The 22,562-nt window shown below is 32.8% G+C and overlaps 2 protein-coding genes across 2 annotated transcripts; one reads left to right on the top strand and one right to left on the bottom strand.

Annotated features, from left to right (window-relative positions):
- The first annotated feature begins 47 nt into the window (after window positions 1-47).
- Window positions 48-15,904, top strand: wkd (TBC1 domain family member whacked). Its single transcript, XM_085206121.1, has 7 exons — window positions 48-523; window positions 6,543-6,664; window positions 7,393-7,585; window positions 9,980-10,163; window positions 10,332-10,526; window positions 11,487-11,719; window positions 11,958-15,904. Exons 1-7 carry the CDS (start codon window positions 393-395, stop codon window positions 11,965-11,967), a joined length of 1,068 nt encoding a protein of 355 aa, XP_085062247.1. The 5' UTR covers window positions 48-392; the 3' UTR covers window positions 11,968-15,904.
- Window positions 15,905-16,213: 309 nt separating this feature from the next.
- psidin (phagocyte signaling impaired) lies at window positions 16,214-22,287 on the bottom strand. Its single transcript, XM_085206114.1, has 11 exons — window positions 22,113-22,287; window positions 21,804-22,028; window positions 21,404-21,597; window positions 20,074-20,766; window positions 19,404-19,614; window positions 19,178-19,300; window positions 18,683-19,043; window positions 18,217-18,347; window positions 17,681-17,857; window positions 17,331-17,542; window positions 16,214-16,790 (listed from the first exon to the last, which is right to left on the bottom strand). The coding sequence occupies exons 1-11, from the start codon at window positions 22,177-22,179 to the stop codon at window positions 16,434-16,436; spliced, it is 2,751 nt and encodes a 916-aa protein (XP_085062240.1). The 5' UTR covers window positions 22,180-22,287; the 3' UTR covers window positions 16,214-16,433.
- Window positions 22,288-22,562: the final 275 nt, after the last annotated feature.

Below are 22,562 nucleotides of genomic sequence, written 5' to 3'. Positions count from 1 at the left end.
GTGACAAAAATGACGTATGAGATATGCCATGTATTGCGATATATTAAAAAAATAAATTTTTAATGCACTCTGTGTCCGAACCACACACAATGTTTTAGTTTTGCTGCCACAGTTTCCTACGAAGTAATAATTTGTTTTAACTGGGGGCACGTTCCGTAGCCATATTTGTTCAGTGTAAATAATTTTAACTGTGTAATTTTTGTAAATATGTACTTTTCGTGACATTGTGCGAGTGAAGTCATTACTGACTGTTAATGTGATTTTGACCACGGGCGTCAACATCCGGAAGAGTTGCATGTTTTGTAGTTTTCGCACGATTATCTGTCGATTAGTGTTTGTTGTGATGTTTTACATAATAAAATAAGTGATAGTATATTTTACATGTTGTAATTATGTCATTACAAAAAAGCGTGAAAAGTGCTGGAGGGGAGAGAGACCAGGATAATGCATCTATATGTTCATCTGTGACTACACAGCCCGATAGGCATGGATTTTTTGGTGGAGCCCAGTATAGTCCAGAACCGTAAGTATTGTTTATAAAATTAGAAATGTTAATTTATAAGTTTTATGTTCTACAATCTTTTAAAATATTCTTATATTATGATAATTGTTTTTGTATACAAAACAGTAATAAAATTTAGACTAACAGATGATAATAAGTAAGAATGTCTTAATTTTCTATGTAACTAGTAAAATGCTATCATTTTTATGGGTCAAGTCAATAAAATAATTATAATGATATAAAATGAGTTACTTTCTTAGTAATAACTTTCTGTAAGAGAAGAAATTTATATTATGTAAAAACTTTCACATATACTAATTACCTTCTTCAGTAATAAACAGCTACATTCACATTTATATATGTACATATAACACTAAGTACAGTCAAATTTTCAAACAGTGTGAAGTATTGTTGCAGTCAACAATTAGAATGTAAGAAGTGAGTAATTGTATTCTTTCATACTAATTATGTGTGTAATTTGAAGGTTGTTTCACTCAGACCTACTTTAATTTGCCTTATGCTTGTCGATTTTAATTGTACACATTTTTATTCACACTCCTAACTCAGAATGTGGAGAATGGAGTTTTAAAGCGTTTCTCCACACATTCCACATGGAAAAAGGTGGACTATGTGGGGAAAAATGTGAAGCTGCTTAATAAATATATTTGGGAAGTATCCATATTTTTAAATTAACTTAATTATCATAAGTTTTTACTATATATGCTTATAAATTCAATGCTAGGGTTAAATGTTAAAAGTTTCACAATTTTATTTGAAATAACCATAATAGTACAATTTTTTATAAACATATGTAAAATTTCTGGTAAAATTATATTATCAACTATGTGTAATATAATGAAGATAAAGTGAATTAGACTCAGTGTTTATGAATCATGTTATATTATTCTAAGCTATTATTCAATTGTTTTTTGTAATTCAAATCCTGTAGGGGAATAGGGCAGATAGTATTTCTGGCTAGGATGTATTTATATGATGTTTATATATAATTCTTGTTTTTCAATTTCAAATACTTTTTTTATTTTTGGTATAATTGGTATTACAATGGTATCAATACTGATATCATCAGCTTAGAGTGTAAACCTGTTAACAGCCTATTATGCAAAACTATAAGTATATATATAAAATATCTGAAGTTTTTTACAATTTTGGAAATAAATCTATTTATGGAACAAATGTAGCAGAGGCAAGTTGTGGTGCATGTGGTGCAGTGTGCTGCAAAATCAAATGGTTTTGGGTTCAATCCCCATTCTAGGAAAGGATAGGATAGGATAGGATATCTGTTTAAATTTATATTTTCATTTCATCTCTCTGGTGTTGAGACAAAGTGTAGCGTTGAGTTCTGCCACTCGACACGAAATGCCTCCAGAATTCGGCGGAAAGTGGGGAAGAGAGTGTTTTACAACACAAGGTTCCCTCTGCATACCATGCTGATTTAATTTAATTATATGGAACAAAATATAGGTTAATTTTGTTTACATTTTTTAATGTTATAAAAATATATTTGATGATAAAACAAGAAAAAGATTTAGCAGATCTACACTCTAAGCGACAATGAATAAGACAATATAATAATTTGAAATATGACAATATTTGTATTTGTTTACTTCATAAAGCTAGCTAAGGAACTTTTACATTATTCTTGAGTTTCACAATTTCCCATGTGTTGTAAGTTAGAATTTTTTTACTAGTGTAGAAAATAATTTAATAGCTCCATCAGCCTTGAAGTGTTTGGTTTTAGATTACCTGCCTGGTATAGGTATTATAAAAATTAATAATAGCAAAATGAATGTTTCTTTTTGAATTCTTTAAAATAATTGAACATGAATTAAAAAATACCTGTTATTTATTTCAGTTCTAATAAACTAATGGTGAAAGTTAAAATTTCTTTTCCATCAATGTACTTTTGTAACTAAATAATAAAATTAATAATAATAAATATTTGATTAAATTACCTAACTTGTTGAAATGAAATATTGAATATTTTAATTTTTTCACTCTGGTGTCGAGGCGAAGAGTAGCGTTGAGTTTCGCCACTCAACACGCGATGCCCCCAGAATTTGACGAAAACTGGAAATGGAAGTGTCTTAACTTTAGTGGGAATGGAGTGTCATAACACTCGGTTCTCAGGTTCCCTCTGCCTACCCTGCCAGTAATAAACAAGCTTACTATCGCCAATATGTAACCACTAGCATTGACATATAATCCTTGTAATTAAATAATGACATCATTGTCAGTGTCAAGTTAATAAGACTCGCCAAAATCATTACATACATAGCTCATTGCGATGAAATTCAATTACTTTAACATAAATGACCTAAATTCTTGGTATTTAACTGGTTTTACTTATATATTTGGTATTTGTAAACTGTTTTTAAATAGCACAATGACTATTATTGCGACTGTGGAAAAGAGAAAAAATCGAAAGTAGTATAAAACTTTACTTTAGTGAGAAGACGATTTTCATTTGCCTATGAATAACTGATTTATGGTAATTGTAATTAATGTTTCATTTGAAATGAGGTCAATATTTTTTTAACTTTACAATGAAGTCAATATTTTTTGTGTGTGTTTTAGCTTTACACAGGGAACCTACGGTTAAGAGACTTCATTTCCATTAAGACACTGCCATTCCCCAGTTTTTGCCATATTCTGGAGGCATTGTATGTTGAGTGATGGAGTAAATAACATAAAATGGGGAACAGATTGTCTTAACAACATGTTCCCTCTGCCTTCCCTGCTGTGCTGTGGATACAGAGTGAGGCTAAGAAAAAAAAACATTTTAAATGGCAATGAAAAAATTATTTATATTGAGATTTGTACACACAACCAGAACATGTGTTTCTTAACTGAATTAATAACAGCTCTATTGAGCTCTGACCTCCTGAATTAAGTGAAGCAGGCTTAATTAAGTTAGCAAAGTATATTTTATACAAATTATTATATAACAATAATTAATGATAGGTCCACGTTTCATGGACTAAAGCGTTAAAAAAATATAAATCAGATTTACGCTGTATCCCGTACATAGTATGGTAGGCAGAGGGAACCTAGTGTTAAGACACTCCGCTCCCCACTTTCTGCCGAATTCTGGATGCATTGCGTGTTGAGAGTCAGAACTCAACGCCGCGCTTTGCCTCGACGCCAGAGCGAAGAAATGGTAATATAAACGTATATAAATATTTCACTTCCTCGAGTGGGGATCGAACCCACCCACTTGTGCCGCTGCGCCACGTCGGTCTCAATTTTTGAAAAGTTAGTAATATACCAAGGAAAGGCTTATCAGGCAGTCGTAAATCTAATATGTTTTCTGATTCACTATCAATTATTGGTAGGCATATGGAATATGTCTTATCTATCACTAAAGTTTTATACCTACCTAGGCACTTTCGATTTTTTTTCTTATCCACTGATTCACATTAATACTGACTGTATTGTTTGTCCAAGTGCTATAGTATTGTAGGTATTGTTTTCTTTGATTATTCATATTGTTTTTTTAAGCTGATATATTTTTATTTTATTATATAGGTAATTTTATATTTATGATAAAAATAATTACAGAAATTTCACGCTGTATCCCGCACATAGCAGGGTAGCCAGCGGCTACCTGGGAACCTAGTAATAAGACACTGTATTCTGCCACTTTCCGCCAAATTTTGAAGGCATTGCGTGTTGTATAGCGAAATTCAACGCCGCGTAAAGCTACAATCTAAACTTTAAAAGCTAAAATATACATATAAACTTTTAGTTTTAACGTAGAGCCAAGCTGTGCATATTATACGGCTCAAAGATAAACTCGGTTAAGCACTTTTTATTGCGGTGAAACGAGTGGCTCTCTTGGAAATGTACATTTTGTTTTTAATAAAAATTCGCGCATTTTTTTTATCTCACGTTATATCCCTCTCACAGCAGGGTAGATAGAAGGAATCTAGTGGCCGACGCAAAGCCGCGCTTCGCCTCGACACCATAGCGAATAAATTTTAATAAATATATTATTTCTTGGAGTGGGAATTGAACCCACAACTATCGCGTTACAGTCACACCTTTGTGCCCCTTCGCTACGACTGGCGTCTTTAACCGACTTCAAAAAGAAGGAAGTTATCAATTCGACTGTATTTTTTTTTATCTCTATAAATATTTTCACTAGAAAATATATGACGAATTCCACTTGATAATAATCCATTGTTAGCAATCGGTGCTCGACGAATGTTTGCAATCCGGTTATTTATTGGTAATGCTGAAGTGGTTCAATGATTTAATGTTTTTCTAATGATTTTACTACGTGATTTGTAATGCATCATGTTGATTTATAGGCAGTGTAATGCGTATGAAATCAACTTAAAATATAGAGAAAAAAAATTATAATTTTAAGTTAAAAGAACTTGTGGTGGTATAAAACAGTGCAAAGAACAGAAAAAAGTTGGTTTTTTCATGTATTGGTATCTCCTGCTACCCTAAATGCGGTAAATATTTTAATAAATACAATTTTGCGGCGTTAAGTACCGCCTCTCAACACGCAGTTTCAATAATTCGGAACAGACTAGAGTTTGGTTTCCTCTGCTGAACCTGCGATATAATGGCGTATAGCGTGAAACTAAAAAAAAACAATTTTATATCGTCACATTATATTTGAACTTATATATAAAAAAAAATACAGTCGAATTGATAACCTCCTTTTCTTACAGAAGTCGGTTAAAAAAGCAAATTGAAGTTATAAACAATGAGTAAGTCATACAGCCATGTATCGATCGAACCCGCGATAACGGTTCCATTGGTCGCGATATCCGATAACGGAATACCGTGGCGGTGCGAAAATTGCTTTCGTGACATTAACCATATATTGCCTTATTAAGAAATTAAACTGTGTAAGATGGTATGTTTACATGGTGTATTATCTTCTTTTTTTTAGCTTCAGGCTCTATCTCGCGTCCTCTTATCCACCTGATGTTAAGGAATTCTGTTTTTCGCTTTTCACTTGAATTCGGGGCAAGGGTTGTTAAGTGGTGGAACTTAACGCCGTACTTTTGTCCTGCCAGCGTAAAGAGATGGGAATTATTCAATTTCCGATAGGGAATCTAACTAATAACGATATAAGAGAAATAATAAACCTCGTATAGTTCGAAGTTGACCCACTGCTGCTGCACTTTGTTGTTTTTGACCATTGATTTGGGCATTATAAGTAGAGGGAACCTGGGAACCTTTGTTTGTTAAATTGCGGAAGTCAACACCGCCGTTATATAAATACATAGTATTATAAGTCCCCATATATATTTTAAAATAAAACCCTGAGATTTACTTTAAAGGAAAACAGAAAGCAATCAAAGAATGGCATGTCGATCTTACCATATAAAAACTAATTTGTCGAACGATTAATAGTACTTGCAGTATTTGTACACGAGTTGTTTGATAAGAGATAGTTCTCATGTGACACACATGTTGTGGTTGGTTTTTATATCAGCTCCTAATCATTATTCGTATGTATTTGGTGGGTATTTACCTAAATTCGAGGCCAGGCCTGGCGCAGGGGCGTAAGTGTGTGACTTTATACGCGTCAGGTTGTGAGTTCGATTCGGTCTTGAATATTTTCATATCTGTGCTCTGGTGACGAGGCCAAGCGCGGCGTTGAGTTTCGCCACTCAACTCGCAATGCCTCCAGAATTCAGCGGAAAGTGTGGCTCCCTCTATCTACGCTGTTACATGCAGGATACAGCGTGAAAGTGAAAGAAAGAGAGAACCCTATAGTATAATACTTATGAATTTATTAACAAAAGTCAGCTAATAAATTTTAATGAGTTTAATTCTTATCTATTCTTCAAAATTAACAGATTATCAGCATAGTGATAAGTCGTTAGTGGGTCAGATGTTTATTTGTTTTGAGTTTTATCTTGGCTGTGACCCAACAGATAATGAAGTTACTAATAGATTTGGCGTCCAAAACGGGTTGTTCGATTTTTAAATGTTTGTTTTGGCGCCATTTTTTGACATATTCATTAAGATTTTAACGTATTCTTATTTGTTCTAGAAAACGGACTCTGTCGCCAAGCACAATATTAAAAAGAGAACAAAAATGGCTACGAATGTTAAACAACTGGGAGGCTTTTATGAGCAAAAACTATAAGAAGGTGCGGGAGAGATGCCGGAAAGGTGAGAATAAATATACTTACTTAAATTTTAAATAGACTATGTTTTTTTTAACAAGTTAAAATGAAGTAGAACACGTGAAGTTCGTGGGTTGAACAAACACTCGAAAATTATTATAAATATAAATTTAAATCAATAAAATAAAGCAAGATATTTTCATATAATAAAGGAAAATAATTATATAAAAATATCTTGCTTTAATATTTAAGCTTTATAAAAAACCGGATTCTGCCCAACGAAAATAAAAAAAAAATGTGAATAATTCGTTGCGACGGAATGTGAATATATAGTTTTAATGGTTAGAGCTCTTGGAATTTCTGCAACGGCACGATTTCAAATCCTGCTTTCGTTTTTTTGATGCAGAATTCAAATATATGTACCAATAACCTTTTTATTTCTACGTCCGTATTGATTTAGATAACCTCGTTAGTTTCTCCTATGTATGTTAGGGGGAAAGGCAAAGAGATGGCCTCGTTACCAGAGCGAGGAAATGAGAATATTTAATATGTCACTTCCTCAAATGGGATTCGAGCCCACAACCTGGCACGTTTGCAATAAGCTGCTGCTTGTGCCCCAGCGCCACTTCTAGCCTAAATAATTTGTTCCACTGCATTATAAGGATTTTATTGTTCTTTTTTATTAAGTTTCTTGTTTGTATTTCAGTTTGCTATATAATTATTAAAAAATTGTGATAAATTTATTTTTATCTTATCGTTTTAAACTTTTTTTAGGTATTCCTGCCTCAGTTAGACCTAAAGCATGGCTCTACCTATGCGGTGGTCAGTTACTGCTAGAGAAGCATCCAGACGAATACGAAGAACTACTAAAGGCCCCCGGCGACCCCAAATGTATGGAGGACATAAGAAAAGATTTGCACCGACAGTTTCCTTATCACGAAATGTTTATAAGAGAAGAAGGTCTTGGGTAAGTTATATTTTATTATTTATTTATTAATATAGAATTATATTCGAGATCAGAGATTTTAATTGATTTTTCTCAGCTTCACGTATTCCACAAGATAGGTAGCGGGAGCTCAGTGTTAAGACACTCCTCACTGCGCGTTGACTGAAGGCACTCAATGCCGCGCTTTCACCAGAGAGAAGATAATAAAATATTAAATATTCCATAACCTCGAGTGGGAATCGAATCTACAACATGCGACGTTTACGGTCTCACGCTTATGTCCCTGCGCAACTACTGGCGTCTTATTAATTTGATCGTGTCTAATATGTTTATTTCAAATTTTTAAATTAGTATTATAATTTAAATATTTATCCTTCTTTATTCGGTGGGTTCTATATAGAACTATCAAAATTTTTATACACGTAATCGTATCTAACGTTAGGACTAATGGTACAATTCTATGCCTCCAATATGATTGTTATAGTCAAATGTTAATTTAATATTATATTCTTTTATCACGTTGGCCTTTTTTTGTATATATTTGCATATAAAATCATTTTATTATACTAGTTGCTCTCGTCACGCTGATATTTAAACCCACTAACATAGGTACATACGATAAGAAAATTCCATTCGTTTCTATTGAAGAAAATTAATGTTACCGTCATTTGTTCCGTTTGCTTACAGATAAGACAGGTACACTTTATAAACATGACAAATCAAAATAAAATAAATCTGCTTCACGCTGTATCCTGCATACAGCAGGGTAGGGGCACAGGGAACCTAGTGTTAAGATACTCCGTTCCCCAATTTCCACAGAATTTTTCGAGGCATTGCGCGTTGAGTTTCGGAACTCAACGCCAGGCTTTTCGCTTTGATGTCAGAGCGAAGAAATGAAAATATCAATAAATAATAATTAATTCCCTCGAGTGGGCATCGAACCCAAAACCTGTCGCCTTTACGATCACACTTCTGCGCCACGTATGACCTCTATAAACATATTATTGCCTATATATTTTTTTATATTTAGGTCGATTGATGTTCTTCATATAATAATTGTAATTAAGTTTCTAAGTAACCGCAATATGTGTGGTTTCTAATTGCGTTCGGTATAAATTATAATATTTACATAAATTGGGTTTGTTTATGTATGTACTGAGTACATCCCCGATTTTGTTATACGATGCGTTGTAGGGGGTTTCTTGTTTGTAATGTTTTTTTAAAATTCTTTATTGCATAAAAAAAATATGTATAAAATAAGCATTGTCTACCAGCAACAACCTAAACAAAATATCAATATATGTAATAAATACACAAAAATATATGAGTCAATCAACTTTCAACAAGTTTACCTAGTAGTAGTAGTGTTTTTTCAGGGTCTAAAAAATATAAACAGCATTTATAACATCTTAAAAGGGGCTAGTAAGTCTCCAGTCACGCGTGTGTCATCGGCTTTATCAATGTTATTTATATAGATACTTTTTTTCATTATTTGATCTATAAAAATGATCCCAAGTGGGGAGCGGAGTGTGTTAACACTAGGTTCCCTCTGCCTACCCTGCTGTGTGCGGGATAAAGCGTGAAGCTAATTTATTTTGGATCTCTAAAAATAATTATGAATTACTATTATTATAATAAACTTTAAAATTAATAATAATTTGTAAATACAATATTTCACTGCGATTGAAGCGATAGCGCTCGCATGCGAGAGACTTTCTTGGTCTAATCTTTATTATTAATGTTAAATGAAAATGTGAAACTTTCACAGTCACTGAGTGTTTTAAAATATTTAATTAATTAAACAGTCGCGTTTTGTTTAATGGTGAATTTTTACGACCGTTTGCCGGAAAAGTGACATAATTAGACTTCCTTTGCATCGTATTACAATATTTATATTTTAAATTTATATTATTTGTAGCATTAAATCAGTGTCACGTCCCACTTACCGTCGAATTTTCTAGGCATTGTGTGTTGAGTGGAACTCAACATCGGGCTTTTACCTTGGTACCTAAACATTAAAAAAATAATAATTAATTACCCCGATTGGGAATCGAACCCACAACCGTTGCGTTGCTAATCACACGCTTGTGCCCCTGCGCCACGACTGTTGTTAAAATCTAAATCATTTGAAAAACAATATTATTAATAAAATGATGGAACATCTGCGTTGTATCTGGTTGACGTTGATGGCTGATATCATAGTGGTTTGAATAAAAATAATATATTTTGTTACATAGTTATCAATAATACTGCATACTTTGTTTAAAAAGTAGGTAATTTTCTTGGACGTCGCGGGACGTAAACCCCCTTTGAAACCGTTTCTCTCTTGGAAATGTGTATGATTTTTATTTTCTTTAGTGTGGAATAACAGTGTGAAATGTTAAAAATAATCAGAAATTTGTGTCTTCATTCCAGCCAACAAGAGTTATTCTGCGTGCTAAAAGCCTACTCTGTTCTAAACCCCAAAGTGGGATACTTCCAAGCCCAGGCGCCCGTGGCTGCCTTCCTCCTGATGCACATGCCCGCGGTACAGGCGTTTTGGTGCCTCGTCAGCATCAGCGACAAGTACCTTAGTGGTTATTATAACCCTGGATTAGAGGTTGGTGTGTTTGATTTAAATTTGAGTTCTGCCGGGTGAGCTATATAATAAGTTTTGCTTATGTATCACCTTAAAATCTATTCAATTGAATTGTTTAAAAAAATAATATTTTCAATTCATCAAATTGTGTTAATTTGTCTAAATCCTCATTTAAATATTTGAACCCAGGTCCTCCAACGTGACGGCGACATCCTCCACGCGCTACTCCGTCGCACTGCGCCAGCGGTACACCGTCACCTGGCCAAGCACAGAGTCGAACCTGTACTATACGCGACCGAGTGGTTTCTCTGTGCACTCACAAGGACACTGCCTTGGGATAGTCTTTTGAGGGTGTGGGATTGCTTTCTGTGTGAGGGGGTCAAGGTAACGATAGAATTTTTGTAGTTTTTTTGGTTTCCTTTATCTGTATCCCGCCTCTATCTCCTGTATGTGAATGGTATATTTATTTATTTTTTTTATTTTTGTAATGACACGGACACTGCTGCTGCTGCTGCTGCTATTGTTTACTTTGCTATATATTATTTTTTTGCTTTGTATACTTTTTTTGGTTCGTTTTTTAACGGGATAGGCAGAGAGAACCTATTGTTAAGACTCTTCATAATCCACTTTCTGCCCTAATTCCTTGACTTTACCTGTTGAGTAAACTCAACACCGCGCTTCACCTTTTTATTTGGTAAAAATAATTCAGTTGGAATTATTTAATATTTTTATTTGGCGAAGAAATAAAAGTATTAAATAATTCTGGCTGTACACCCGATGATCGTTGGATAGATCCTATGCAGAGAAATTAATTATTTTCACTGTGCAGTGTTCTGATCCACCATTTAACATGTTTAATCCAAAATAATATTTTTCACACAATAGTTAATAATAAATCATATAAAAACAATACCTAAGTGCCAGTTCCCACGTTTCTATGAAGTCATTTAACTCTCACAAGCCAACAAACTCCAAGCATTGTATTTAGATGTAAATATCTCCCCTTATCTGTCTTGTGTTTTCTCATAATATATTTTTGGTTATTATTGAAGATGAAAAGAAATGTTAATTGAAATAATTACGTTTTTTTACAGAACATATTTCTTTAGATATAAGAATATACTTGACATATTGAAAATATTGTTTTTGTTATTGCTTCAGGCTGTATCCCGTACATAGGAGGGGAGGCAGAAGTAATATCGGAACCTAATGTTAAGACATTCCATTTCCATTAAGACACTTCTATTCCCGACTTTGTGCCTTTTATAAGTTTTCTAAAAAAAAATTTTGTTTCACTTACACATACACTTCAAACCATACTAACAAACTAAATAATTCTTTCAGGTGCTATTTAAAGCAGCGCTAGTAGTCCTAGCAGGAGCCCTAGGGCCGGCTAAAGTCCGCAAACGGGCATCAGGCCTCTGTGAAACCTTAGAGGTCCTCAGACATCCCCCAGAAGCTATCCTGGCTGAAGATTATTTAATGTACCACATGCCTCGGCTGAACCTTACTGAGGAGGACTTTGAGTTTGAGCACCAACGGCAGACGGCTAAACGACGCGCTATGGCCAATAGAAGGTAGGTTTTCTATGAAGCTTCGTGAATTTCAGACCTATTTCTTAAAAATAATACCTAAATTTTGATACTTTAGTTTATATATAAATAAAAAATTAATTTAGTTTATATAAATATTTTTAATTTATAATTAACAATGAATAAATCAAAATTAAATCAAATTTTGATTTATGCTATGTTGGTTTTGTTTTTTCCTTATCTAAAGATTTATTTTAATAAACAAATATTGTTCTAATTTCAGTGGCAGCTGATTCAGCGAGTGTTCCTACAAGCGTTATTCAAAGAATAACGCCAGGGACATATTCCACACACTGTAGAGTGCTTGAACTAAACATTATAAATATATATCATTTTAAGTGATAAGGACATCGCGTGAAACGAACTACGAAAACGACATGTGTGATAGTGATGATAGTGATAGTGTCAAAGTTGTGTCGCAACCGACTGATGCACAAGCGTGTAGAACAATAAATGTTTATAATTAAATATATAGCTAAATTAATTAGATTTTGCTATTTGGCTAAATGCTTTTGGTAAAACAAATTCTTCAGTTTTTGATTTTATAGCATCAGATTTGGGTTAAAAATGTAATTTTGTTAAAAAGAATAAGAACACAATTAGTATATTTGAAATTTCTACAACCAAATATAAGGGTGATTTATATGACATGAGCAATACATCTAAAAAAATATATTATAGTATAGCAGCTTTTACTTTTTAGGTTAAAATTTCCATATTATTTATATTTTAGATTTTAAATTTTGTCTACTTATCTCGAATTCCAATTCCAACCTCTTTATAATATTTATAATAAATAATAATATCAATTACAAAACTACTTCAAAGTACTTATTCTTAAAATTAAATGTGCAATATATTTTATTTTAAATAACATAATTTTTAATTTTTGATTCCCGTCGTGGTGCACAGCCACTGACTGTAAGTACGACTGTAGTGGGGTCGATTCCCACTCGGGGGAATAAATTGTTTTCATTTTAACAAATTAAAACTCGCAATATCGTGCGTAGTGCGCGGTGAACGGAGTGTCTTAACACTAAGTTCCATTTGCCTACCCTGTTATAGAGAGAGAAAAATGTTTTTTAAAGTGGTTGGTATACATTCAGTATTTTTATCAAGTCCCATCGCTTTAATGGGTATATTAAGTTTATATAGCTATAAGAATTATTTTTGTTCAAATGTATCTTTTATTATCTGTTTGGTTTTTTTGTAAATGTGAATAATAATAAAAAAGAATAATAAATCATTGTGATAAGTGATTGTAAGAGTAGTGGGTTCAATATCTTGGAATAATAATAATTAATATTATATGTATATTTTTTGGGATTATGTTTGTACATTTATTACTGTTATTATTTATAAATTTATTTGAAAAATGTAAATATAATGTATGGACTTTTTTCTTGGACTGTACAAAGTTATTCATAAAAGCCATTACTCAGGCAGTTTAATTAGCAATAACGGAAATTAAATAACATCTATGTATAATAATATCTGCGTAATCCCTGTTAAACGCTAATTGACATATCTGAGTTTAGCTTAAACAATTGTATAAAGACATTTGTTGAATGTAACAAGGAAGGGATGAGAGCGAAGTCGCGGGCGATAGATATATCATATTAAAAGTTTTTTTTAAGACAAAACAAAAAAGATAATAAATAAAAACATTTTCTACTCGAAAAGTACAACTAGTATGTAATGTTACAGTATTTTTTTTATATCTCAGAAATTAAAAAGTTATATTATGAACTATGTAAGGTGTGACACCAAATCATGATAAACAAGTTAATAATATATTTAACTGATAGAATCTACATATTTAAGTTTAAACAAAGTGTTTTTTTTATTCTGACGCAATGGTCGACCATTGTTTTATGTTTATATAACATTCCTGTTTAAATAAGCTAAAAATGTCAATAATATGCTAAGATTTATTTGCTAATTGCTTATATGAATACAAGCCAAACAATAGTTATTCAACCTTTAGAACTCTAATGTTTTTTCATATTATTAATATGGTTCCATTGTTAATATAATAGAAATATTTTCTTTTGAGTCACGAACTGTCTATAAAAAAGTAGGAAGTGGATTGATTTTTTTTTATTATTAGTTCTAAATGTAACTGTAAAGTATTTTTTTTTTTTTCAAATTTTATATAATTTTACAAATTCACCTTCGCGACGGTTTTTTAAATATCCATCGTTTATAATCAGATTAAAATCCATTAAAATCCCGAAATATTATTAATAATATTTTATATCTTCAAAAGGGGTTCATTAGATTTCTTTAAAATGTTTAACTCACTGCCTTTTTTGTAGAAATACACAGCTTATTAATAATCAAAGTGTAAGGAATCGAGCAATAAATAAATAATAATAATATTTATTAAATAAAATCAGTATATGCAATGTACAAGAGTAAGTTCTGTTAAGTGTTTTAAGTCTATTGCTATTATATTAGGTTACTGCTAGAAGCCTAGCTTGTTTTTGTAGCTTTTGGATATTGTTCGGCTGATTGATATTGATAAATATATTTTATGATTATGTAGATGGACAAACTGACAGGTTATAAAGATATTTTTTATCGTTTTCGAGGTATTGGCCTACCATTCCCTAATTTATTTATATCTTCACGCTGTATTCCAGCTTGATAGGCCGAGGGAACCTGAAACTTAATGTTAACACACTCCCGTTCCCCAATTTCTGTTGAATTTTTAAAGTTTTCAATATATTTTTTCTTTATATTTACGTATGTTTAAGGGCACATACAAGGTCATAGACGTACATGTTTCATATTTATGATTTAATTTGAAATGGATATTACAATACATATTTTGGCACAAAATTTTATTTGATATATTTATTATTAATTGCCATAAAGAAATTAAAACTATTCTTTATTAAAATATCAAAAACAATATGTTGTTTATTCTTCATATAAATATCAATCAGACGACACAAAGTTCTATATACTTGTTCATACATCAAATTTAGGCTATGACTTAGTTAAGCTTGTGCGTTAGCATTCTACTTGGTGCATAATTTTCTCATATTATTTAATGTTTTTTTCTTTATTAACAACATCTGTATTATTTGTAACTGGTACTATTAATAATAAGCAAATAATTGAGCTGAATGAAGGAAAGCTCTTACTGGTTAAAAGTGTGTTTCGCTGTTATGCCACTCATAGACCTACAGCTCTGAAATTTTGTAGGAACCTTGTGGACGACATGATGATCCCAGGGAATAGTTTGGTGATAATTGTAATTGTAGTTTTTTAATTAATGGTCAAAATGTGTCCCATAGAGTTAAGCTGTGTACCGTTTTGAAATTCACTCGTACAGATTGAACTTTGACTAACCTGAAAATTTCGAAATCGAAAATTTTGTACTTATGAATTATTATTAAAGCAAGTTAAAAAGTGTTTATATATTATTTTCTATTCTTATTGTAAAATATAAAAATCCCAGTTGCAAATGATTCAGATATTGGTTTCGATAAGAGTATCATCAATATTAGAGATGTTATTGTATTTTTGAGTGTTGTGTGTTTTTGTTCTCGAAGAAATTTTTATTTAACGTTGCGTATTTGCTGTAGTTTTATTATACGACGATAAGTGGCTTTGAGATCGCACAATAAAATTTTATTTTATTGCTTCCTAATATAACCCCAAAATGTCTAGATTTTAAGTGACATTATATTAGTCCAAGATCCCAGGGGCCTCAGTTTTGCTATAATAACGTAGGTCTGGCGGCCCTGGGATTTCAGTCTATATAGTGATTTTCAAGTCTTTATAAATTCTTTGCTGTGAAGAATTTTCAGCATTTATATTTTTATTCACTGCCTGTACCTAACTTGGTTGCAATAATATGTATAATTGAGTTCTAGATTTAAAATCACAAATGTTACGACTTAAAAGAAATCGGACAACTAATATTATTGCTTCTAAGTGAAATGCCTTAAAATAAAAGACCAATTGTAACTATTTTAGTTTTATAAGCCGACACCATATTCCATGTTCATCCACATTCCGTATTTTCAGACTGTTTTATTTTTTTTTCTTTGTAAAGTAAATTGAAGGTTGGAGTGTATCTTGACCATATTTTTATACTGTGCTGATTTCATTGTAACGCAATATTCGTGTTGTAAATAAATATAAATCAAGTTCAAATGTGGTTGCTTTTATTTCCTATAATTACATTTTTTTAAAATTTACTTTTGATTTATTTCGAGCTATTTTTCTCGAGACAATCGTAGGACAGTGGAGTCCGACTATTAACTTAATGTTTTGACAGAGAGAGGGGTGAATGTAGTGCCTCAACAATATTTTTCTTTGATATGCGTTAGGAAGAGTAAATTACTTTCTAAGGTAAATATATTATTTGCAAGTAAATTTTTTATGTAAAGCTTCCATAGCTTTCCCAAAAATATGGGATACGAAACAATTATTTAGACGAAAACCATATAATAAAACAATATAAGTTTTTTCTTATTTATTATGGTATAAGTACCTACATATGTATATTATTATCACACTATTCTTTATAAATGTATATAAATAATTCAAATCAAATGCAAAGTATAAATGAAATTAATTAAGTTCATTGAAACATAGCCTATAAAGCGTTTCTGACTCAATATGGGGGGTTTATTTACAAGATATGTCAAATACAACTCATGCATATAGATCAAAGGCCACTTTATTGTAAACTTTTTAAATATTTAGATTTCTTTTTTAGAATATTTTTCACGTCCGTTAAAACTTCTTGGAGTCCATTTTTTAATTTTTGTTCGACGGGGCATTGGTATTTTTGTGTGATATCTAGTTTTATTAGTTCATCTTCGAGGGTGAATTCGTGGTTGTAGGAGGGCCAATTTTCGAAGATACCTTCTATGAAGGCTATGGTGTCTTGTACGTCGTCGTTCAGCGTGCTCAGCATTTCGGATGTGAGTATTTGGTCAGGGGATTGGTTGGTTTTCTTTTTGGACTTCTTGGCATTGGCTGGTGCGGCCATCTCGTTACAGACGCCCAGAAGGAACGTGGTGACACCTATGAACTGTGGAGAGTAGTATTGGTTTAGTATTCTTCATGTATAACGTGAAAATAATCAGATTGATATTGCAATTGTTTAAATTGTTTTATTGAACATGAAATTTTGTATACATAAATAATACATTTTAATTGTTTTAGCCAATTTTTTTTGATTGAAATTCTCAAAAATCTTTGGTTGTGGATTCGATTCAACCATAGTTATAAAAGTGAATGTCAGTTTGTTAAGTTTTCACGCCAAAACGACTGAAGCGGTTATCACTTATATTTTTTGCTTACTGTTTAGTCTTAGAAGTCAAAAAAGGACATGGACACGTTTTATAAAAATATATTATCTTTTGGCTATAACAATATAAAAATAACTTTAAGTGAATAATTGACCGCATTTGAGTGTCTGATATTAAACATGTCGCTTTCTCGCTCTGGTAACGAGATCAAGTGCGGCATTAAATTAACACTAGGTTCCCAGGTTCTCTCTACCCACCCTACTATCCACAGAATAACTTGCAACCCAAAATCCGCAAACCAATATCATACAAAATCAAACCTCCAAATAATTAGAATACGCCTCGAACGCCTCCCTCAGATCCCAGCAGGCGGCGGCGGGCGACGGCAGCGCGCGCCTGGACGCGGGCAGAAGCGCGCGCAAGGAGGTCGCGTGCTCGCGCCCCTCAGGCCCCGCGCCCGCGCACAGCGCGCGTGTCAGCGACAGCACGCATGTGTACAGCTCCCGGTACGGCACCGGGGACGTTACCAGGGCTGTAGATAATGTTTACGATGTTAATATGACAAATAAATATCATGTATAGTACGGTCGCCGAGTATTAGAATTTTTGTGTATTGTACATTAATTACCGGGCTTTATGGATATTCACATTAGTAACAAATCAAAATTACCAATAATCCTGCAAGGGAAAGGATACGCAAGTCTCATCGCATGTCCGTGCCGAGCACTATAACGTGCACGACACTGCATAAGCGCGCCGTTTAACGCCGTTATGCATGTCTGTAACTCCTCCAGTTGCGACCGTTTCTCCTCAACACTGCGATTGTCCGCGCATTCTATGCATAATGCTGAAACAGACGGACAGATAAATGGGTAAAATTTTTGTTATTAATAAAGAATTTAATGCCTTTAAATTCTTTATTCATTATAATAATTACTCTATACTCTTAAAATTAAAAGTGATGTGAAATTAAAAGTAATTTGAAATTAAAAGTGTAGCGGCTTGTTTGATTCCTACTTGTGAGGAAGAATTATTTTCATTTTCTTGCTCTGTTAAAAAGAAGTCCATCATCCAACACGCAATGTCTCGAAAACTGAACAAGAAAAGTGGGGAACACAGTGTCTTAATACTAGGTTAACTCTGTATACCCTTCTAAATACAGGATACAGAGAAAAAAACAAAAAAACTAATCTTTTACACACATACCTATTGAAGAAACAAGTCCGTCTTTAAGTCTTAAATACGCCACGTCGTCCTCAAACGTACGAGATTTCAAATCGGGGTCGATTAACTGAGGGGGATCCCAACTCACTATTGCATTTAGATCTCGGTTATCACTGTAATTGTGAATATAGATAAATAAAGCAAAATTAATAATAATGATTAACCTAAACATTTTTTTCTTTATTTAGAGTAATGCCGCACACGGCAGGGAACTATACAATAATATAGGATCGCCGTATTGCAGCAGCACAATGTACGACCGTAAACCGAACGGTTCGATTAATACTTGATTGAATAAATGATCTGCATTTCCTTGCTCTGGTAATGAGGCAAAGCGGTATCAAATTCTGCCATTTAACACACAATGTCTTAGCACTAGGCTCCCTCTGTACCCTGCAGTATATAAAATACAAAAGAAACCTAAACAAATAAAAAAAAACACACATACGTAGGCGGACACGGCAACCTAGCTGGAGCATGCAATGGGGCAGGAGGACCAGCTAGTAATGGCAATAACGCCCTTTCTCTACCAGCCAAGGCGCACCACGAGCACGCCTCTAACCTGGCACTCCAAGCACCCAGTTCCACTAGTTTTTCGAAGGTTCCATATTTATAAGCATAAGTTAAGTTCTCCGCCCCGTCTTTGACGTAGTGTTTGTGGAAGGCGTGGGTGTCGGCTAGGAGTCGGAGAGCGCGAGCTGGGGCCAGGGCGGGGGACAGGCGCGCCGCGTGCAGCCAGCCCAGGGATACCAGCTGGACGAATTTTGCTTCAAGACGTTGGTATATCGATTCGGCTGCTATGGCGTTTCCTGTGAATCATTCATTATTATTTTATATAAATATTTAAAAAAAATCAATATGCGTAAAAAAATATTTTTTGTTAAAAAATCCAAATATAAATATTTTAGGTTTTATTAAAATAAAAAAAACAAAAACAACATACCAAGTACATGATATAACGTAATAAGAAGTAATTTAACATGGAAGTTTGAAGGTGAATTATGTAGTACCAGCTCCAGTAGACATAACGCCTCCACTATTGGCGCTGCACTCTTCTCTTGAACAGCTGAAAGAATAAATAATAGAACAGTTATTATTCAATAATATTTTTTTTTTGGTTTTTGTTAATATTACACCTTTATATTATGTTAATAAGCTATAAAAATCACCTGCATAAAAATAGTGATGTGCCGCAAGTGTCCCATATCCATCGGCAGCACAGAACTCCGTAGGCGTGGCGGTTATCAGTTGTTTGGCGACACATCGCAAGTACTGACGACGCAGTACCCCTGCTATAGTGAGGTACTCGCTGGCACTGGCCAGTGGAGAGGTGAGCCGCCATGCGCATATACATGATATGTGACGTTGTATATCATCTATCTGTAATATAATTATATATGTTTAGCTTCACGCGGTATTTCGCACATAGCAAGAAAGGCAGAGGGTACCTGGTAGCTTAGTGCTAAGAAAGATAAGACACTTCCATTTCTCACTTTCTGTCGAATTCTTGAGGTAATGAGTGGCGGAAATCAACAACGCTTTAAAGCTAAGAAACATAAATATTCATGTCCTCGAAAGGAATTCGAACCCACAACCTGTCGTGTTTAATCACACGCTTGTGCCACAACTGGCCTCAGTGCAATGTATTACTGTAATTACTAAATATTTGTTGCTATGCTATTATAGTGTATAAAAATTTTAGGAGAGTTTTAGTCTTTTCAACAAATATTAATTTTCAAAATCAATAGTCATAATGATATAAATTAATATTAAGTTACGAAGTTTATTATGGTATAAATGTATCGTAATAATTAAGTATTAATAAATAATATGACTTACCGATTCAGGTTCACTATTTTCATCAAAGCCAAGACAAGTAAGAAAGTCTCTACACCTATCTTCTCTCTCTTTCTGAGGTATCATAGCTAAATAGGGTTTCAGATCAGGTACTGCACAGGGTTTGTTTGCAAATACCCTTAAATATTGAATACATAATGCAACACCACTGCCTAGTAAAGATGTAGGATCACCATCTACCGACAATCTTTTCCATAATTCTAACCGAGCTAAGTAAGGTCCCCTTAAGGTCCTACCAGACGACATACTTTCGACAAGCTGACAAATAAACTCATGGCACTTCTCTGCCGTATCATCAGCCGAGTTATCCCCATCAGATTCATTGTTATTTATCAATTTAAAAACAGAGTCAAAATATGGGAGGTAATAATCCCATCTATCTTGGTTATCCCATAATAATTCTTTACAAAGTAAGTTCAACCTTCTCCAATGGCCGAGTATCTTTAAATAAGGTATGCTAGCTTGTGCTGTTGAACCTGGCACAAGCTGAGTGTATAATGGACCTTCTATAAAATTGAGAATATCCTCCCATTTTTCTTGTAATTCTAAGATCATGATGTATAAGCGAGCCTCTTGTTCTGCCTCCATTTTGTTTTCTGATATAAAATTGTCAACCATTCTTTGAGCTAAAGTTAAGAGAATGCCTTTTTTTGTAGAATCATCTGTTGTTTTTGCCTGAAATTAGTAGTAAGAATGTATTTTAAAGTAAGTTTTGTATTAATATTCTCTTTTAACAAGTTATTAAATCTGATACATAAGAAATAAATATATTTTTTAAGGTAACTAGCACTTTAATGAGTTTAATAGGTAGGTAGCCTTGTTATATAACTAGATGTGATATTGAAGAACAATACATGGTGTAAGAATAATAATGGCTATGGTTTACTTGTTGGAAATTTTCTTTAGATAAGATTAGATTTCTCTCTTGATATACATTTATAAATAAAATTATGATTTAATTTGAAGCTGGACATTATTATTACTTTATAAAATATTGAAATTATTTAATTTAATTTGTTAATGTGCATTTTTTTACATATTTGAGTAGAATAATTTCATATTAGTACATATGTTTTTAATCATAATCAAACATTTAGTACCCTTTATGAAGGGTCTTCTTTTTCTTTTACTTAAAAATTCATAATTTTATATTGTGTAGTAATACACTATGGAATTAGTCATTTATATAGAATATAAATAAATCAATTCTAATGCTAATTATAATTTAAAAATATGTGTGCAAGTTGACTTATTCATACTGTAAGTTGATTCATGCCTGGACACACATTTTATTATACAATTGTTAACTTACTTGTAAAACAACACTCATAACAGCCCAGAAATAGTATGGATTTTTAGGTGCAAATTTATATAAGGCCATTGCAGCCCGCTGTTGTGATCTATAGTCCCCAATTCTCACATAAGACATGAATAGGTGTGAATAAAGCTCTTCACTATTTGGTTCAGCCTTTACTGCTGCTTCATATAATTCACATACCTTGTGGACTAAAATATTGTTATTTTTATACAAATTGTAAAATTTGAGTTTTTTGTTTAAAAAAAATGTTTTGTTTTTTAAATGAAATGGTTTATACTGTAAACAAAATGTTATCTACGACATTTGGAACAGATCAAATGCCCCACATATTTAATTAGATTCTTATATGACAAGGAATATAATGAATTTAATTATAGAATATTAAAAAACTTACATTGTTGAGATTCCCTATAAGAAATTGTCATTGCTTGTAAAGTTGAATCATCACTAGGTTTCTCTTTTGCTAGTGCTTCAAGCACAGTATGCGCCTCCGGACCTTTTCCTAACCTAAATAACGCTAGCGCTTTTAGAGCCCTAGCGGCTTGCAAAGTTGGACTCTTTTTAAGGACTTTTTCAGCCTCTTGCAAAGCCTTCTTATTGTTGCCATTGTCCAACCAGTCTGCAACCAAAACGAAGAGTATCATCCAAAGCATTCATTACAAAAGGAAACAAAATAGCCGATTAGGTTACATGTCACATTTACCATAAATAGGACGTAATCTACGTTCAACGATACCACCGTCATGCATGTGCTGGGGACGTACTGCCATTTTTCATTTATAAAATCACTTTACAGTAAAATAAATGCTCCTAGGAGCTTTTTTTATAGTTTTGTAACAGCACGTTTGTTTTGAGATTGTCTATGACTACCGATTGACTGTGACATTTCTTAAGAAATGTTGCCACTCACATAAAGTTGCCAGCTGAAATATTTATGTTATACTGTCTGTCTGTAGGGCTCTTTTTGTATATTATATAATATAAAATTTAAAATATACATATCTAATAAAAAAACACTCCTTGATTATAATATGAGAATGTTTTTAAAAAAACTCATTCTAAATATTAGTTCTTTACAATTTGCTCTAAAATATATTCTTGTTTTAATACGATCCGACGTATGTTGAAGAAAACTATATAATTATACTAACTA

Source organism: Heliconius melpomene, chromosome 2 (assembly GCF_056956725.1).
Source record: "Heliconius melpomene rosina isolate 202511_hmr_F chromosome 2, ASM5695672v1, whole genome shotgun sequence".
Lineage (NCBI taxonomy): Eukaryota > Metazoa > Arthropoda > Insecta > Lepidoptera > Nymphalidae > Heliconius > Heliconius melpomene.
The sequence above is the reverse complement of the archived record's forward strand: the minus strand, read 5'-3'. Positions and strand labels throughout refer to the sequence as shown.

What these genes read in the sequence shown, in the direction of transcription:
- wkd (XM_085206121.1), top strand. Translation starts at nt 393, where the DNA reads ATGTCATTACAAAAAAGCGTGAAAAGTGCTGGAGGGGAGAGAGACCAG. An exon ending in GCGGGAGAGATGCCGGAAAG is followed by an intron (nt 6,665 to 7,392) that starts GTGAGAATAAAT and finishes AACTTTTTTTAG; the next exon opens with GTATTCCTGCCTCAGTTAGA. An exon ending in ATAAGAGAAGAAGGTCTTGG is followed by an intron (nt 7,586 to 9,979) that starts GTAAGTTATATT and finishes TCTTCATTCCAG; the next exon opens with CCAACAAGAGTTATTCTGCG.
- psidin (XM_085206114.1), bottom strand. Translation starts at nt 22,179, where the DNA reads ATGGCAGTACGTCCCCAGCACATGCATGACGGTGGTATCGTTGAACGT. An exon ending in TTTCCCTTGCAGGATTATTG is followed by an intron (nt 17,543 to 17,680) that starts GTAATTTTGATT and finishes CATTATCTACAG; the next exon opens with CCCTGGTAACGTCCCCGGTG. An exon ending in CGTATTCTAATTATTTGGAG is followed by an intron (nt 16,791 to 17,330) that starts GTTTGATTTTGT and finishes TACTCTCCACAG; the next exon opens with TTCATAGGTGTCACCACGTT.